Consider the following 16,503-nt stretch of genomic DNA (forward strand, 5'->3'; position numbering starts at 1 on the left):
TCGCTACAAAATAAGGAAAGAGATCTTGTAAAATGTTAGTCAGGAATTAGAACATTAGGTAAGATTTCTTCTCTTCACTCGTAAGGATAAAACATGTGATTTCCTCAAGAGTCGTCACTGATACTGTATGAAATATTGTTTTTTTTTTTTTTTTTTTTTTTTTTTTTTAAGTAACCCTAGTTGAACAGTATATTATTTTTTCATATCTCAGGGTTTGCAACCTCCTCAGACAACTAAATAAATTATGTTTTACTTCATTTTATTTTGTAAACAGTCCTTGGACCTCCGGTCGTTATTAAGACAAGAGTAAATGGGTTTTCGCCGTCACTGTCGCTCCGTCGCCTGACTAATAGAATAGAATCCTCCAAAAGTTGGCCCAATGATTAGGCAGTTCACAATGAACGTAAACTTCGTTTAGATTGGTTATAGGATCCATCAGTGTTTTCTTTCTTTTGCATGCAGTATGTAATAAGCAAACACCTTATAGATACAGCCAAAACATCCCAAATCAATAAAGATTCATCTTAGACTGGAGAAATGGTTATCCTTCGTTTTTCATTATCATTTGGCCATGAAACGAACTCCGGAGAGATGCACTAACCCGATGTGTGGTGTTGGAATGTATAACTCGTAGGATATGATGTTTTATTTTTTTAAAAAAAAAATTCAATACTTCCAGTGTACCCTTAAAAATGTAACAAAGAAATAACGACCATTTTTAATTATTCAATTAGAACTGAACAATCTACACAAAACTTGCAATCGATCAGTGAAAACGGCATCTTTCTAGAGCTTGTGGTTCCCGAGAATTCACTGTCGACAGGATTGGCCACAAACATATACGCAAACTTTTCTTGGCCACAAACATATAAACGTAACATTTTAATATATCGATCACGTTAAGTATCAATAATATTAAATTGTGCATTAAGTGTCACTTTCAACTGTTATATTTCGTTAGCCATAACGGTATTCCTTATGTGAAATAAGTAAAAGGAAATCTAGAAGAAAAAATAAGCACAAAATCGAAGCAAAAATAAATAAATATATAAATAATATTATAAAACAATCGGTGGAAAATACGTGATAGTTGGGAATATTAAATACCAGTATTATATTTTATTTTATTTTTTTTTTTTTCATTGAGGAGCTGATTATTGTATTCTGCTCATTTTGAAATAATCAAAACCTGACTGAAATCCAAAGCAGAGTCTTTAAAAAATAACATTAAGGAAGTTATTCAAGTAAACTCTGAAAGAGAAGAATTATTGTTAAGTAGATTTGAATGTGACTAAAGATGCCATTTTCGCCCTATAAGTTGAGCATTTTGAGAGAAAGGGTTTTCTTCTGACTTTCTGTAGTTCATAAATGTTAGTACAATTTTGTGATATGAAAAAATCTTTATTCGAATCCCTTATTACTTTCCTGTGTTGGTAGCAATGTACCAAACTTAGGTTGGACATATAGCTATGCCATAGGCATAAATGAAATTTTCTACATCCATTTTAGCTGCGTGAAATTGAATAAAATAATGATACCCCAGGGGCGGATCCAGGACCGATTTCTGGGGGGGGGGCGGTGGGTTGTCATAGTGCTACTTTTATGGGCTCCAAACTTTGGGATGGGTTTTATATATATATATATATATATATATATATAAAATAAGAAAGTTTCCCCTCCTGGGGGGCGATCGCCCCAATCACCTCCCCTGGATCCGCCCCTGTGGTACCCTCGATATAAAATTAAGAAAAATTGGTTGGAACTGGGTCTTGTAATGTTACAACACATCCGGAAACAATAATTATTCAATCAGTGATTTTTGGTACAATACACTAATACCTCTACTGGATATTGGTAAAAGTTTGGCTGTTAATTTCACGAGGATGTAATAATTTCTGTTTTGCGACTTTCTCTCTTGTGTTTTCCAGCTTTTCTTGTAGCAATAACAGCTTGAGGCATCGTATCACATTTTATTACTAATATATTTTTTTTTCAAGGTACAAAGGAAATATTGAACTTCCAAACAAAGAGGTGTCATCTTTTGAAGTAGATTCAAGGATGTTGAGGTCACGGGACTTTACCAAGCAGGATGAAGGCGCATACATTTGTAAGGTTGTGCATAGCAATTGGACGTTAACAGTGAAAATGGACATTATGATGGAAGGTAAGTTGCGAACCTACTTGGGGACAAAGGGTTATCGATGTCGGCTCTTGATGTAGGATACCAAGGTTGAATTCTCGGTTGGAGGGCTGAGTCTTGGATCTCCTCTCCAAGATCCTGTTCTCATGTTGCCCCTAATAGTGGTGACAAGGAACGTTAAATTCCAAAGAAACAGTTAAAGAATACAATTACAGAAGTAGTGTTTTACAGAAACCGTTTGTATTGTGTAGTGCCGCAAATGATGTATTGTATAGCACCGTTTGTATTGAAAAGTAAAGCAGTGCCTTTTTTGGTTTAACGTCTCACGTTTATGCACCAAGACCCCGATCGCCCCCCCCCCTCAGAATTTTATATATAAATTAAACCCATCCCAGAGTTTGGAGCTCTTTACAACCCACCGCCCCGCTCCAGAAGTCCGTCCTGGATGCGCCCCTGACCAAGACGATGATGTGATGGATGATAATGATGGAATGATCAAAACGGGAAGAGACGGAGGAAGCCCGAGAAAAGCCGCGCACACGGTATTCGTTTACCACAAAGCCCTCTTGGCTGGAGAAACATTCTGCTATTTATGCCAGATGGTGGATCTCGGCAGTGCTAAAACTAAGTGAATAACCGTGTTTCTGCGTCATGACCAACTTAGTATAGCTAAAAAGAAAGAAAGAAAAAGAAAAAGCATGCGTCTAAACGCGTCAAGAATGAATTTATTGTAAAATGCGTGTGCGTGTTTAAGGGTTAAGAATGTCAGAGGGTTAATTGTTATTAGGTGTTACTCTCTCTTTATTCGTATTTAATCAATCTTTGGCTATGATAACTTTCTTTACGTGATCGTCATTCAGTAGAGAAAATTACTTTTTAAATCGTCGGTATTTTCCGCCAAGGTTGATTATCTTATTTTGTATAATATTTATAGTTATCTTTCAATTTGCTTTGTGTCTGAAATAATTGTGGAATAAAGGTATTAATTTTCTATGAATCAATTATATAAATTGCGTTTCATAACTAAAAAGAATTATCTCATAATAACTATGTTTACTGAATTCATAAATTCAAATGTTCAGATATTGAAATGTTCAGTATCTGAAACAATTTTAAACTCTTTGCGCTGTGAACTGACAGAGTTGCTCATTTTACCTTTGCACAAATTTATGCTACAATCAAGTTAAGCCTATTCAGCTGTTATATTCAACACTTAATCTGATATTAACTGTATTTATGCGTAAAGCCGTGGACGCCTTAGATCCATTTGAAGTTTGTTTAGATGGTTGCTTGTCCCTAAGTAGAGATACTATTTCATGATCTTGAATTCTTAAGTGGAAGTCAAAGTCGATTCTCTCGCACTTTCAATCTCGATGTAGTTTCTTAATCGAAGGTTAACATAATCTCGTTCCATCGTTATATATTTTGTTCTTTCGGAAACAACATAAACCCTAATATAAAGCTCAAGTTAATTTTCAAAATTTTACATACGCTTATGGAAAGGGTCAACTCTGTAACAGACTTTAATCTACATTCTGTTATATCCAGTGTGCGAATTAGATAATTTATATTGGGGGGTGGGGACAAAATTAGCCCAACAGGACGTAGAGTTTGAAGGTGCAATAATTCAAAATGAGACAGTAATGCCTTACCCCTACACACAAACAAATATGATATGACATGTATAAGGGTATTTATTAATTCAATGAATCTACTGGCAATAACTATCTATGCACACGCTACTCCTAATCTTCCTGAATGTGTTTAAATGTTGTACTCACTCTTGTTCCCGTAGCTCTCTAAGGTTTTTCAGCCCGAGTGATAGCCATGATCACAAGCATAGGGTCTATGTTAATTTTTCCGCTCATATTAAAATCTTCCATTTTGCATTATTACACACGGCTTTACACTATACCGGTAATCATCAATTAAACCGGACTTACTTAAAAAAAAAAAAAAACTACGTATTAGCGTATCACTTAAAGCATGACACTCTAAGTCATCCCAACTCGATTGAAAAATGTGTGTTTCAAATCTCCGCAAGATGTGTGCGAGGTATTCCCCAAAGGAACTTAAGGACTCCGTATAACCTGGCAAGTAATCTCTATGTTCCTTTTTGGAGTCCCTCATACACATCTTGTGGAGGTTTGAAAGATACATTTTCAATCGAGCAGGTATGACTTCGAGTGTCATGTTCTAAATCACACTCTCTCTATGTTGCGTTGTTTTCGAATTACAGCCCTCTGAAGTTCATTTTCCCATGCTTTCGGCACCTTATATCGCCGAAACTATCCCCCACTGACCAAAGTTCCAGAGAACGTTTTCGCTGGTTTCAGTGTCGGGAATCAGCTCCCGAAGTTTGTTCAAATAATATCTTACCACCCTCTCTCTCTCTCTCTTTCTCTCTCTCTCTCTCTCTCTCTCTCTCTATATATATATATATATATATATATATATATATATATATATATATATATACAAACTTCATCCGTAAAACTGGTCATCTACTCGTCATTTTTATGAAAAATATATGTTAAGATTACATAAATTGTATTCGAAACCAAAACTAGTTAGTGAATTATTCAGAGATTGCTTTTGTATTATACAAAGAATAGGATTGAAGGATATTATTACGCCCTTGATGTATGTTCATGCTCACGCCTGAACATATTACAGAGCATCAACAGTTGCTGCCTTTAAGGAATTCATTTTAATTATTAAATCTGAATGAACTTGTGTCTGGACACATTATAGATGATGGGATCAAAATATAATCAGGTAATTTTTGTTCTCTTACGTTTGTTTAGACGATCACTAAAATGTAATACTATTGTGCTAACTTCAACGAAAAGAGGGTTTAAAATACTAAGGTGTTATTATGTTTGTGTTGTTTGAGATTTGATTATTTGATTTTGCATTAACAATCTGTTGGGTTTCGTTATGCTTGTTTTCACCATACATATGTATTAGTTACGTCAAATAGACAGTACCTGTTTTCGATACTATTGATACTCCAATAGTTATTTACAATGTGAATGAGTAAACTGCATAAATTATTAACCATGTTATAAGGTTCCGCAGTAAATCATGAATGTTTTAATTCATTATTTTGGCACGTCTTTCCGTTTGTGTTAATTTGGGAGTCAAATTTGGTTATTTCCTCAATTTCTTTGTGGAAACCCTTATTCTACACCCGCTCTTAAAATTGAAAGACCAAACTCGAATTAAAACAGGCTTGTTCAGTGTATTGTAATGATAAAGTATGATCATTTTAGTAGATTAGAGAAAGAGGGCCGTTCTATTATCCAAACCTTATCAAGTATAGTAATGGATATTTTGGAGGCAACAATAGAAGAATAAAACAATTATTATACATAATAGACTTTACGATTTTATACTTAATTTTTGAATGGTGAAATTAGTTTAGGCAATATTACTTACGTAATAATAATGATGCCAGAAATATTTTTATTTTATGTGTGATATAATTATGATAATATGAAATGATACGTATATGTATGCGAACTGCCTTCACATTTGCTTATTATACCTTATGAAATATATATGCCATTGATTTAGTTTAATGCAATATTGAAGATCTTATTAATACAGGGTAACACATGGGAATGTACTCATTTTTAAATGAACATAAATGAATATTATACAGATAATTGTACACCAAACTTTACTACATTGGTTTGAATAGATGTGGGAAGGAATATCATTTATGTTACGTAGAAAAGAATCATATGTGAAAGGTGAAGACCATCTACAGTGCAGTTTTCAACTCGAGAAATGAAGCTGCATCATATGCGTTCCAATATCTCAAGCGTGATGTGCTGCACCTGTCTACGAATAGCTAGCTGTCTTCAGTTGGTCTAACGAATGAGATATGTCGACTTAGAGCACGTTTCTTTAAATATCCTCAGAGAAAGAAATCCACATACTGAGATTAGAAGTTGGAGGAGACCAAGGTATATCTCCGAACCTGGAAACCTTACGACCAGGAAACAATTCCTGCAGAATGTTCATGTAATATTTCACGTTGTGGGCTGTAGCTCCATCTTCCTGTAACCGAACACTAAGTGTATCATTTGTAGTGCTGGTGGAGAAAAAAGGTGTTTATCATGTGCGTCTAACGTTTTAATTTCACTGTTATTGCTACACTCCACTTTGAAAATATAGGGACTGATAACGATACGCTCGGATATTGCATACTACATTGTCACACGGGATGAATGCTGAGGTTCTTACAGTTATCTTGGATTTTCCGGTGCCCAGTATCTGGAATTTTTTACTGGTTGACAAACCCGTTCAAGTGAAAATGTGCTTCATCAATCTAAAACATTAGCGCATAGGTTCATCAAAAATAGCTTGCATATGTACAGCGAAATCTACCTGTTGGTCGTAGTCTGTTGCGGGTAATTGATGCACAGCAATACCGTACGAAACGTAATGTTGATGAGTGTTACCGAACCGAATGTCGGACACTAAAGAGAAATGCTGCTCTCACTCTATCCATACATTCTCTGCTGTTCTCACCGTATATTCAGCACTCAGTGGTGATTTTGAAGTTATAGTGCCTGTAATTCGAATACGTTTAATCCATTTTAAGATGGTTTTGGTTATTGGAACTGTTCCATAGTGCCCTACCATGAAATGCCGGTGGAATACCTTTGAGCCGCAACCAATGAGTCGTCGTTTGTAATATATGCATCGTACGTGAACATGTGGTGTTCCATGGTAACTGAAGTAATGTAAAGTAAATGGCATTAGTTCACACACATTTTATAACAAAAATAATAAAGTTTGGTGTTAAATTAACTGTGTAACGTTCATTCAAAAATGAGTATACTTCCCTGAGTCATCCTGAATAATAATAATAATAATTATTATTATTATTATTTTTGAATTACCTATTATCCACTAAGTTAAAGGAATCTTCCAGTTGGACACTTAAGTTAGAAATTAATAATATATTATAATAATAAACTTTGTGTAACTGCTACACTACTGCTACTACCAATCAGTACTAATGATAATAATTATAATGTTGCAGATGAGGCAGATTATTATTTTGGGCCTCCTACTGGCAGCATAAAACAAAACAATCAATCCAAACATGCTGGTGAAAATGTCACGTTTGAATGCATAGCATTTATTGGTAAGTTAAGCTCAATCACTCAATGTTGTCAACTTAATTTCACAATTTCTTAGCGTTTTTCAGTATAATCTGTCCTTCTTACATAATCCTCTTTATTTTATACATCTCTATACTTCGTGGATATGAAAACTTTCAGTTTTACGCCCAACGATTTTGCCATGTAGGCCAAGAATTAATAAAATGGTAAAATGAAGACAGTGCGAGGAAACGGAAGAACCCCGAGAAACCCTCGAATATGGTGATTTTCCATCCCAAAGTCCACCTTGCCACAAGCTGAAATCGAACCAGAAACCCCACGCACTAGAAATGAACGCTCGACCATTGAGTCACCGTGATCCTTCCTTCGTGGATAGCCTATGTTTACATTGATCAGTACATATGAAGTAACTTAACGATAATTTTCGACCAGTTCTATTATCTTACAATATATTATCATGACACTGTAAACAGTAGAAGTTCTGTACTAATTACCAAAATATATATACAGTACAAGTTATTGGACTCCCTAAGATAGACGAGAATAAACACGTCTCAAGCGAGACACCATAGGCGGTGCCACAGTGAGTGTAGTGGGTGCTGTTGCACCTACATCAACTTCGATTGTCAGATTTCTGACAATAATCCTTTCATTTTTGTACATTTCTTGTTTCCTATGTTTGGATATAGCCTATTTGTGTGACTTCCTAAGTCTCTCATAAGTTATTTGCTATCATACCGTGTTTTTCTATTTTTTTAAAAGTAAAAGTTAGGGATTATTTTTGAGATCTTAACGTTCAATAGTGCAGAGCATTCTGGCAACAATGTTAGGATGTGTTGTTTCATCCTAGCCTGCACCCACATTACCAAATCCTGGCACCGCCTATGTGAGACACCCAACTTGTACTTTGTAAAACTCGTTCAGGAAGCACATACATGCAGTTCAGCGCACATGTGCACGCAATACTAACCTCATTTGTGGTTTGTACGCACCTACTTTTCAAGCAGTAAAATTCGACATGTTTCAAGAAAAGACGATATGCTAAAATCAAAATAGAAAATAAGTTTATTATAACCTAAATATTGGATTTTAATATGATCCTTCTTCGAAAGGGACATTGCATTGGCAAAGTTACATAAAGAAATGAACAAGAAAACCTATGAGTTGGCCATTATCGGTCGCATTATAGAGCGGTCAACTTAACCTGATGACCAATTAGCAGAAAATAAACTAATATTCTGAAGCAAATACTATCATAGATTCTAACGTACTCACTTTTAATGCAGTTACCAATTTTTATATACGTATTGGATGTATCTTGCTAATTAATATGTAGAAAATATATTTTTGCAATACAAAACATTCTATGTAATATGGTTAGCGTACGTGCCTTCCACCCAGGAGGTCCGAGTTCTAAGCATGGTAGGAGTTCATGTGGTTTGAATTCCACGTTCAGCTATAGATTCACATATAATATGGTAATGCAAAGTGATGAAAAGTCCAATCGTATATATTGCTAGACCATTAAATAGGCTTGCAATCTACCTAAACGTGACCGTTTATGGGACGTAAAAGGCAGTTAGAAACCTCCCGGAGGCATATCAAACGGAGACCATTCTCTGGGATGCGGACCCCAAACGATTCTCGTATATGAAATTACTGAATGGCCTTGACATCTACTCAGTCCTCCAAGAAGTAATGCAAATTAATGCAACGTCTGGGGACGTAGAAAACGTACCTCAGAATTGACTAGAAACATGGAAATTAAAGTTCAGAGATAAAGTGCAACAACACCGAGATGATCTAGAACAAGAATTTAATAACGTGATACTCAGAAAATAAGAAACACAATTAAATAATTACATAGCACTTTAAGAGGCTCTATCACTGCGAAATTAAAATACCGCCAATTTTACAGTAATTACGTGATATCTTCAAATAAATAAAAGATAATTGAAAAGTGGAACAGGACCTCCCTACACAATGTTATTTTGCATGAGTTACCGTTATCACGAGTCACCTAGTAGCTTTCCGTTTACAGTTACTTAGAAACGCGAAAATAAATGCCGATTTTTTAAATAGTTGGAAATCGAAAGCAGATAAGTGAGTCGCGATAACGGTATCTCACGTAAAATAATATTGTCTAGGGAGGTCTTGTTCCACTTTTCGATTATCTTTTATCTATTGGAAAATATCACACAATTACTGTAAAATTAGCGGTATTTTAATTTCGCAGTGATAGGGCCTCTTAAGGTCTGGTATGATTTTAAGACTAGACTAGACAATACATGGTCACTTACTTTTTGATAATGATGATGAGCGGAACCTCTGACTGACAGAATAACGGCGTAGAAACTACTAACGAAGGATAATCTGACTAATAGAATATCGGCGTCAGAATAGTACTCTCTCTCTACCCGGAAGAGAATCCGGCATTATTTATATAATTTTTCCGTCATGTCAACATTCTTGTACATTCTTTGTGAAACTTGCTAGTTTTAAAAGTCATAGCCAGTCATTTGCATTGCAGAAGTCAAGACACTCTAAATTTTCCGTTGGATTATGAACAATATTCCTAAATTTCTAAATAATATTCAAGCTGCCTCCACTTCATACATTGCCTATTTTATATACATTTTCCCATTTCAATTAAATATTATGTTTTATTACACTGTGGTACACAATAATATATAGTACAATATATAGGCCTACATCTGAGTTTACCGTTCGCACGCTCATTTAAATGTTCTAATTTCAACGTGCTAATTATTATCTACAAATCACAAATCACACTTTATTCTTTTCTCATTTCCACCTCTGATAATAAATGTAGATAAAATTAGCGAATTGCGCACACACTAGATCTTAAATTGCGCACAAATCTTACTGACGTGTTTTGCGAACAGATTTTAATTCTAGGTTGCTTCTTTAACAGCTTTAAAATCTGTGCACAAAATGGATCTTTTCTTGAGATAAGAAGAAAAACAAATTTGAAATAGAATAGTAATTCTCTTAAGGATTAAACAAATATAAATAACTTGACCAGTAAATGTAGCAAGTCAAGATACAATTTCATGCCAATTTACATAATACAGTAACTCATTATTAATGTTTCATCAAGCTTTTGACGTTTCCTTAGTTTTAATTAAAGCTTACAATTTTTAGAAAATTAATACATTCTGTCTCATATTCTGAATGTCTAAAACTTTTACGTTTCTGATACTGTTCCAATTTGAAGTTATGTCTTTTCAATTTGTCCTTCCTTTGCTCACTGACTTATCCTTTCGCAGTTGATCGCAATTTCAATTTTGTTTCTGATTGTATCTTTAGGACGATTGAAATCACCTGGTGAATGTTTAGAGACGGTGAGTGGATGTGCTCATTGTAGCATTTGAGAAATGCTTCCGTCCCATTGGTCTTCCTAGGAACAGCTGAAGATTCAGAAGCTTATATTGTCGGTGAAAACCTGAATAAAACTAAGCAAACAATTTTTATTATTATTATTATTATTATTATTATTATTATTATTATTATTATTATTCTAAATAATAATAATAATAATAATAATAATAATAATAATAATAATAATAATAATAATAATAATAATAATAATAATAATAATAAATAATAAACATTAACTGACATCACCATCATCCCTCGTGGCTTCGCTCACGATATGCAAAGAAATAAAAAAGTGTTTTTTTTTTTTCTTTTATACTTTTATCTATATATCATGATCATCACACAAGTATTCTACCATTATTGGCAGATCATTTGCCGCAATTTACAAGCTTTTATGATGCACGGTCTTCAGCTAACCTCTTCATCTTCACTTACGATTTTTCTGTTTTCATACCGTCTATTAACCTCCTTCGCACCTTCTCTCTCTTTCCTGCACCCACACCCTCTGGCACATCCCTCATGATACAGTTCCTTCTTATCCAATGTCCCAACCATTTTTTCTTCCTCTTTTCATAATATCTAAAATTGTTCTTTTCTCCCCCACCGTTTCAAACACTTTCTCATTCATTTTCCTTTCCCTTCGTGGCTAAGCGGTTAGCGTACGCGCCTTTGGCGTGGGAGACCCGGGTTCGATTCCCGGCGGGAGCTCATGTGGTTCGGATTCCACGTTAATCAGTAGGTCCACGTCTCATATAGCCTCGCTGCTGAACGGGACGCTAAACTAAAATCAACTCAACTCAACTCATTTTCCGCTCGATCCAGCTAATTATTCCCATTCTTCTCCACAGCCACATCTCGAAAGTTTCCAGTTGTTTTTAATCATTTTTGCGTAATGTCCCTGTTTCTGCCCCAATACTCCGCATGAAGCATTTTGTAAGTTTTTTTTCTCAACTCTTTATTCAAAGTCCAACAAAATAGACTTTTCTTCCTCGGAAACTCTTCTTCCGCCATTTTTATCTTTACTTTTATTTCACATTCGCGCTTTATATTAACATTAATGATATTACTCAGGTAGCGAAAACTCTGTTCTACTTTCTCTCCTCCTATTTCTATATTTGATATCGGCCATTTCGTTCCAAACAACAAGGCTTTTACCTTTCTAACATTTATTTTCATCCCATATTCTTCGCAGCCCTTTCTCAAGCTTTCTAACATCTTATTGATTTTCTTTTCAGATTCCGAAACAAGCGCCATATCATCTGCAAACCGTATACATCTAATCATTCTACCTCCTACTGAAATGGCGTCTTCATTATCACAGAATACTCCCTTAGAAGTAAAAGGGCACTTTCAACACGAAAATACATATATGATGATATACCTTTCTCCATAAGCGAAACAAGAATAAAAACTTCCATAATGATGACGTTGTCAGGTGCCAGGGCCCCGAAATCCCTTATAAACTAACTAACTACCTCTATGCCTCGTGGAGCCCGGAGGTTGAATGCCGCCTTCACAAAATCTCTCCATTGACTTCTGTCCTTAGTCAACTGGATCCAGTTTCAACTTTGTATTCCGATTTGTGACCCTAGATCTTCCTAATGGTCGTTTTCCGATTGGATTTCCGGTTAAAATTTTGAGTGTTCTTAATTTCTTTCATTCTGGCTACATGACTTGCCCACCTGAACCTCCTAGACTTGATGACCTTAACAACGTTTGGTAGACGGCATAGAGTATGAAGTTCCTCATTATGAAGTTTTCTAAAATATGGACTTTTAAGGAATTTAAAAAATGTACAGATATATATTTACCGTTAACAACGTAGGAGTAACACCCTTTTACGCAGAAGATAGACAGGTGGCCAACTAGGAATTAAGAATTATAGTTATGAGCTTTTAGCATCTATGACCATTTTAGCCTCTCACACATGAGGGATTTACACTACCTTAAGAAGCAAGAAAGAAAGGCAGTGGCCTGGGATCTATACTACTACCCAGCATTTGCCTGGTATAAGAACGAAAAGCTCAGTCCGGATGACTGGCCTCGAAAGGCTCTTACACTTTTCCAACCAAGCGTCCCCATCGGCAATCGAATTTGGGACCGCTCGTACCAAAGGGGAGAGCGTTAGTGACTACGCTACGCGTGGCCACTTGTGGCAAACTTACAGGCTAATAAATAATACATGTTTTATGAGAAAATGGATGTTCAGAAAAGCTAGGTCAACTTAGGCAGTGCAGTGACAACTTAGAGGAGTGGCCAAGTTAATATGTTTTACTATATATTGAAAAGAAAATAACTTTAAACTGTACTGTATTTCCGTATAATATTATCATTCTACATTACATTATGTGAGAGTTATAGTGACATACTTAATCAATGTCTTCGTAGATTTTATATATATATATTTATAATTTTCTTAGGTTATGGCAATCACCCGTTTTCAACGATAACTTGGCTGAGAAATGGTTCATTTGCAAGCAATCTGCCACGGCACAAGGAATCCACATCAAGGTATAAAATTATGTAAATTATGCTTTAACTTCTATCATGTTTTCAGATTATGTAAGTAGATTTTTAACAGGAAATTATCTGTCAAATGTTTATTGCTTGGCAGCACTGCTTTTCTTTACGAAAGCTTACTATGTTACGCACTGATATTTTCTGGCTCCAATAATCTTAGTCTTCCCTGTATCTTAGCCTGGACCGCTCTCATCCGGTGGTTGTATGTTATGGAATCACTAGCTATTAAGATTAAGATTGCACTTCAACGTTGTGTGTGTTTAAGATTTATTCACCTCATTGTGTAGCCTCAAGAAATGATATAGATAATAAGAATCTAGTTTGAAACTTCATATTTTCTTTAACCCTAGAACTCATACTTAAAAAACTTTACACTTTTACATAGGTGGGGTCCAGTAGATCCTATCCGGGTATCTCGTTGGAAGTAATTATAATTGCAGGTTTTGATCACTGTAACAAGAGCATTATGTGCTACTAGTACTAATGCTATTTTGGCATATCCATACCCATTTTGACAACAAAAATATTCAGTATTTTTATTGTAACAAGTATAGAATTCACGTAACTATTTACATTTAGCTTGGTAAGAGTAACATTTTACCATGTTTTCCTTTTTTCTGAATCTATGCTTCTCCCTTCAAGATTTGTGCAATATAAAATTCCATCAAACATATCTTGTGTAATAAAATACTCCCATGTGTCCTGTGGAGTATTTGTTTTGAGGCCGTGAGTGTGTGTGTGAAGCATATTGTGTTGACGATCCTCAGTAATAGATTTGGGAGTAGAAAATCATGCTGCATTTTTTAATACCATATCTTCCGGTTAAAATACTTGATGCACCGGCTTCTGAATCGTTGCCACTAAAAAATTCCTTTTCACTTGAACTATCTGTTACGGATCACGTAATCTGGGCTGTTTCGAAGTATCCTTCTGCATCACTGTCCTCATGACTATCCTCAGGACTTCCCTTCTTCTGCAAGCTATTCAGACACAACTTCTTTAAAGTTACTATCTTCTGGATTCACTGAAACGTCGGTGTTTCTTTTTCTTTAGCTCATTTACATTGGCTAGTACGCGTATCTTGAAACTAACATTCACACGTAATAATGTAACACTACCTTGGCAAGATATAAAGTACTTTTTCTATGCTATTAAAATTATGAATAAAATAAGTTTATTATCAGCAAGAAGGTTCATTTATACGTTCATAATCTGGGAAACTTACAGCAAATGATAAAACAAATACAGTGAGTTTTCTTTATAATCAAGTAGATAGATGAGTTTTCGTTTGATAGATGAATATTATAGTCTAAAATGAAGTTAATTCCATAATGCCATTTATGAAACATTTGTAGAATCTTAAATCTATATTTATATGACAATAAAATGCATTTATCTAACAACGTTCATATATAGCATTAGAAACAAAGAATTATTTCTTGTTAGCGTCTGAGAGATCCCCAGGTATAGAAACATACAGTACCGATACAAAATAACAGATATCTTGGAAATTGTTGTTTGCATATGGCTAAAATTATGTAAGATACAACACCACATTTAGATATGAGATGTCACAAAAGATGAAGATTTGATGCAGATTTATTATACCACAAGGTACTTTAATTATCTCTATGAGCTCTATGAGATCCCACATATGCGTTCTAGGATTAACTAGAATATTTCTTCAATTTGAAAACTGCAAAAAATAAATCAGTGTTTGAACCTACTTTGGATCTTATTATTTTTAGAAATTACTTTTGGTAAAACATGCCCAAAAGTGTCCTAAAGTGTATTAAAATGTTAATGTGACAATCAATAAGTATATGCGCAGAAATGCCTTTTAAACATAGTTAAGACACTTTACATATTAACAAATTTTTAAAACAATTTCGAATGGCACTAAGTCATCGTTGTAGATACTTTTGGGGTGGCTGGCCTGGCATGCAAAGAAGCTTTTGTTTTGAGGAGGATCCATTTTTTTAAAAAATTGATTACACATATAAAAAATTACATATTTATAAAAGGTGACAGTTGGGGTCGAACTACGGAATACGCGACAAAACGTACTAGCGACAAAACGTACCACCGACAAAACGTACCACTTACCCTGAGGGCTGCTTGTGAAGGGTTTTCTTAAAACACTTTAAATAATGACAAGCGACAAAACGTACCACTTGCCTGAAGGGCTACTTGCAAAGAGTCTTCCAATCAGCCATCAAATAATGTCAGGCGACAAAACGTACCACTTGATAGGACGGTATATAAGTATATATATATCGGCCAAAATAAGGTTAAAAGTTGAACAGATTGGTGGTGAGAAAAGTACAGATGTAAGACCAAAACTAAGACTAAGGGATGCAAGACCAAGCCTGCAAGATTCTCCCAACACCAAGACCATACCTGCAAGATTCTCGCCAGACCAAGACCAGCACGAATCTTGCATATGCAATATTTGAATATTTGCTGATTTCCATCACACTTTATCCAGGCTTTGGACCAGAGACGGATAGACATTATTAGAGGGGCGCGGGCGCTTTCTCCCACAAGGGCCACCAGCAACTCAATGTCACAAATCAATTGCAGTTTTCTTTCTACAGTAAGTTAATAGTACTAACAATTGACAATTAAAATCTGATATTCTTTCATCAGTATATTATTCTGAATTGTTCAAAATATTATATGAAGTTCAAGGAGAACGTATACTATATTACAAAATTAGCAGATGTTTTAGTGTACTCGTTTTTGATGCTACTGTATCTATCACTTTTGCATTCGAAATATTTTTTAATAAATCTTTTTCAATAGACATCAACATAAATGTTTTCAAATGTTCCTGAGACATGATACTCGTTAGCCTATTTTAATGTATTTCAGTTTATTTCAGTTTTGAAAAATTTCTTTTACATGTTACCTGAGTTACGGGTAAAGTCAATAAAACTTTGTATGCTGGAAACCTGGATAAGTATTACTGCAAAATTTACAGTTCTGCAAAATTAAAAAGCAGCACATTAGACAATTTTGAAACACGTTTTGCATTCGCTTTCCTTGTAAACAAATGTATTTTCTCCTAATTCTGAATCACTTGCACCATCAGGACAGTCATTTTTTCTCGGTTGTGCTCGTCATCAAGACTGACTTTCAAGGATATCCACGTCCTTCAAAAGTCCAAGAGAATACATTTATATTATCCTTGGAAACTTCTTTACTGAAGTTTTTCAGAAAATATGTAAGTTTATCGAAAGGCACGTCTGGAAGTTCTGTTACTTGGTTGAAGTGTCTAGGGTCCAAATAATCCATAAA

General features: G+C 34.9%; 1 protein-coding gene across 2 annotated transcripts in view; it reads left to right on the forward strand.

Annotated features, from left to right (window-relative positions):
* The window catches only part of LOC145691952 (interleukin-1 receptor accessory protein-like 1-B), a 90,002-nt gene that overhangs the window by 36,029 nt on the left and 37,470 nt on the right, over nt 1–16,503 (forward strand). Inside the window, exons 3-5 of one of the 2 annotated variants that reach the window (XM_081767252.1) lie at nt 1,998–2,164; nt 7,200–7,304; nt 13,104–13,194. In XM_081767252.1, coding sequence (XP_081623378.1) covers nt 1,998–2,164; nt 7,200–7,304; nt 13,104–13,194 — 363 coding nt within the window. The remainder of the gene's footprint in view (nt 1–1,997; nt 2,165–7,199; nt 7,305–13,103; nt 13,195–16,503) is intronic. The other variant, XM_081767253.1, reaches the window with a different exon arrangement.

Source organism: Thermobia domestica, chromosome 8, assembly GCF_964235325.1.
Source record: "Thermobia domestica chromosome 8, izTheDome1.hap1.1, whole genome shotgun sequence".
NCBI classification, from domain to species: Eukaryota; Metazoa; Arthropoda; class Insecta; order Zygentoma; family Lepismatidae; genus Thermobia; species Thermobia domestica.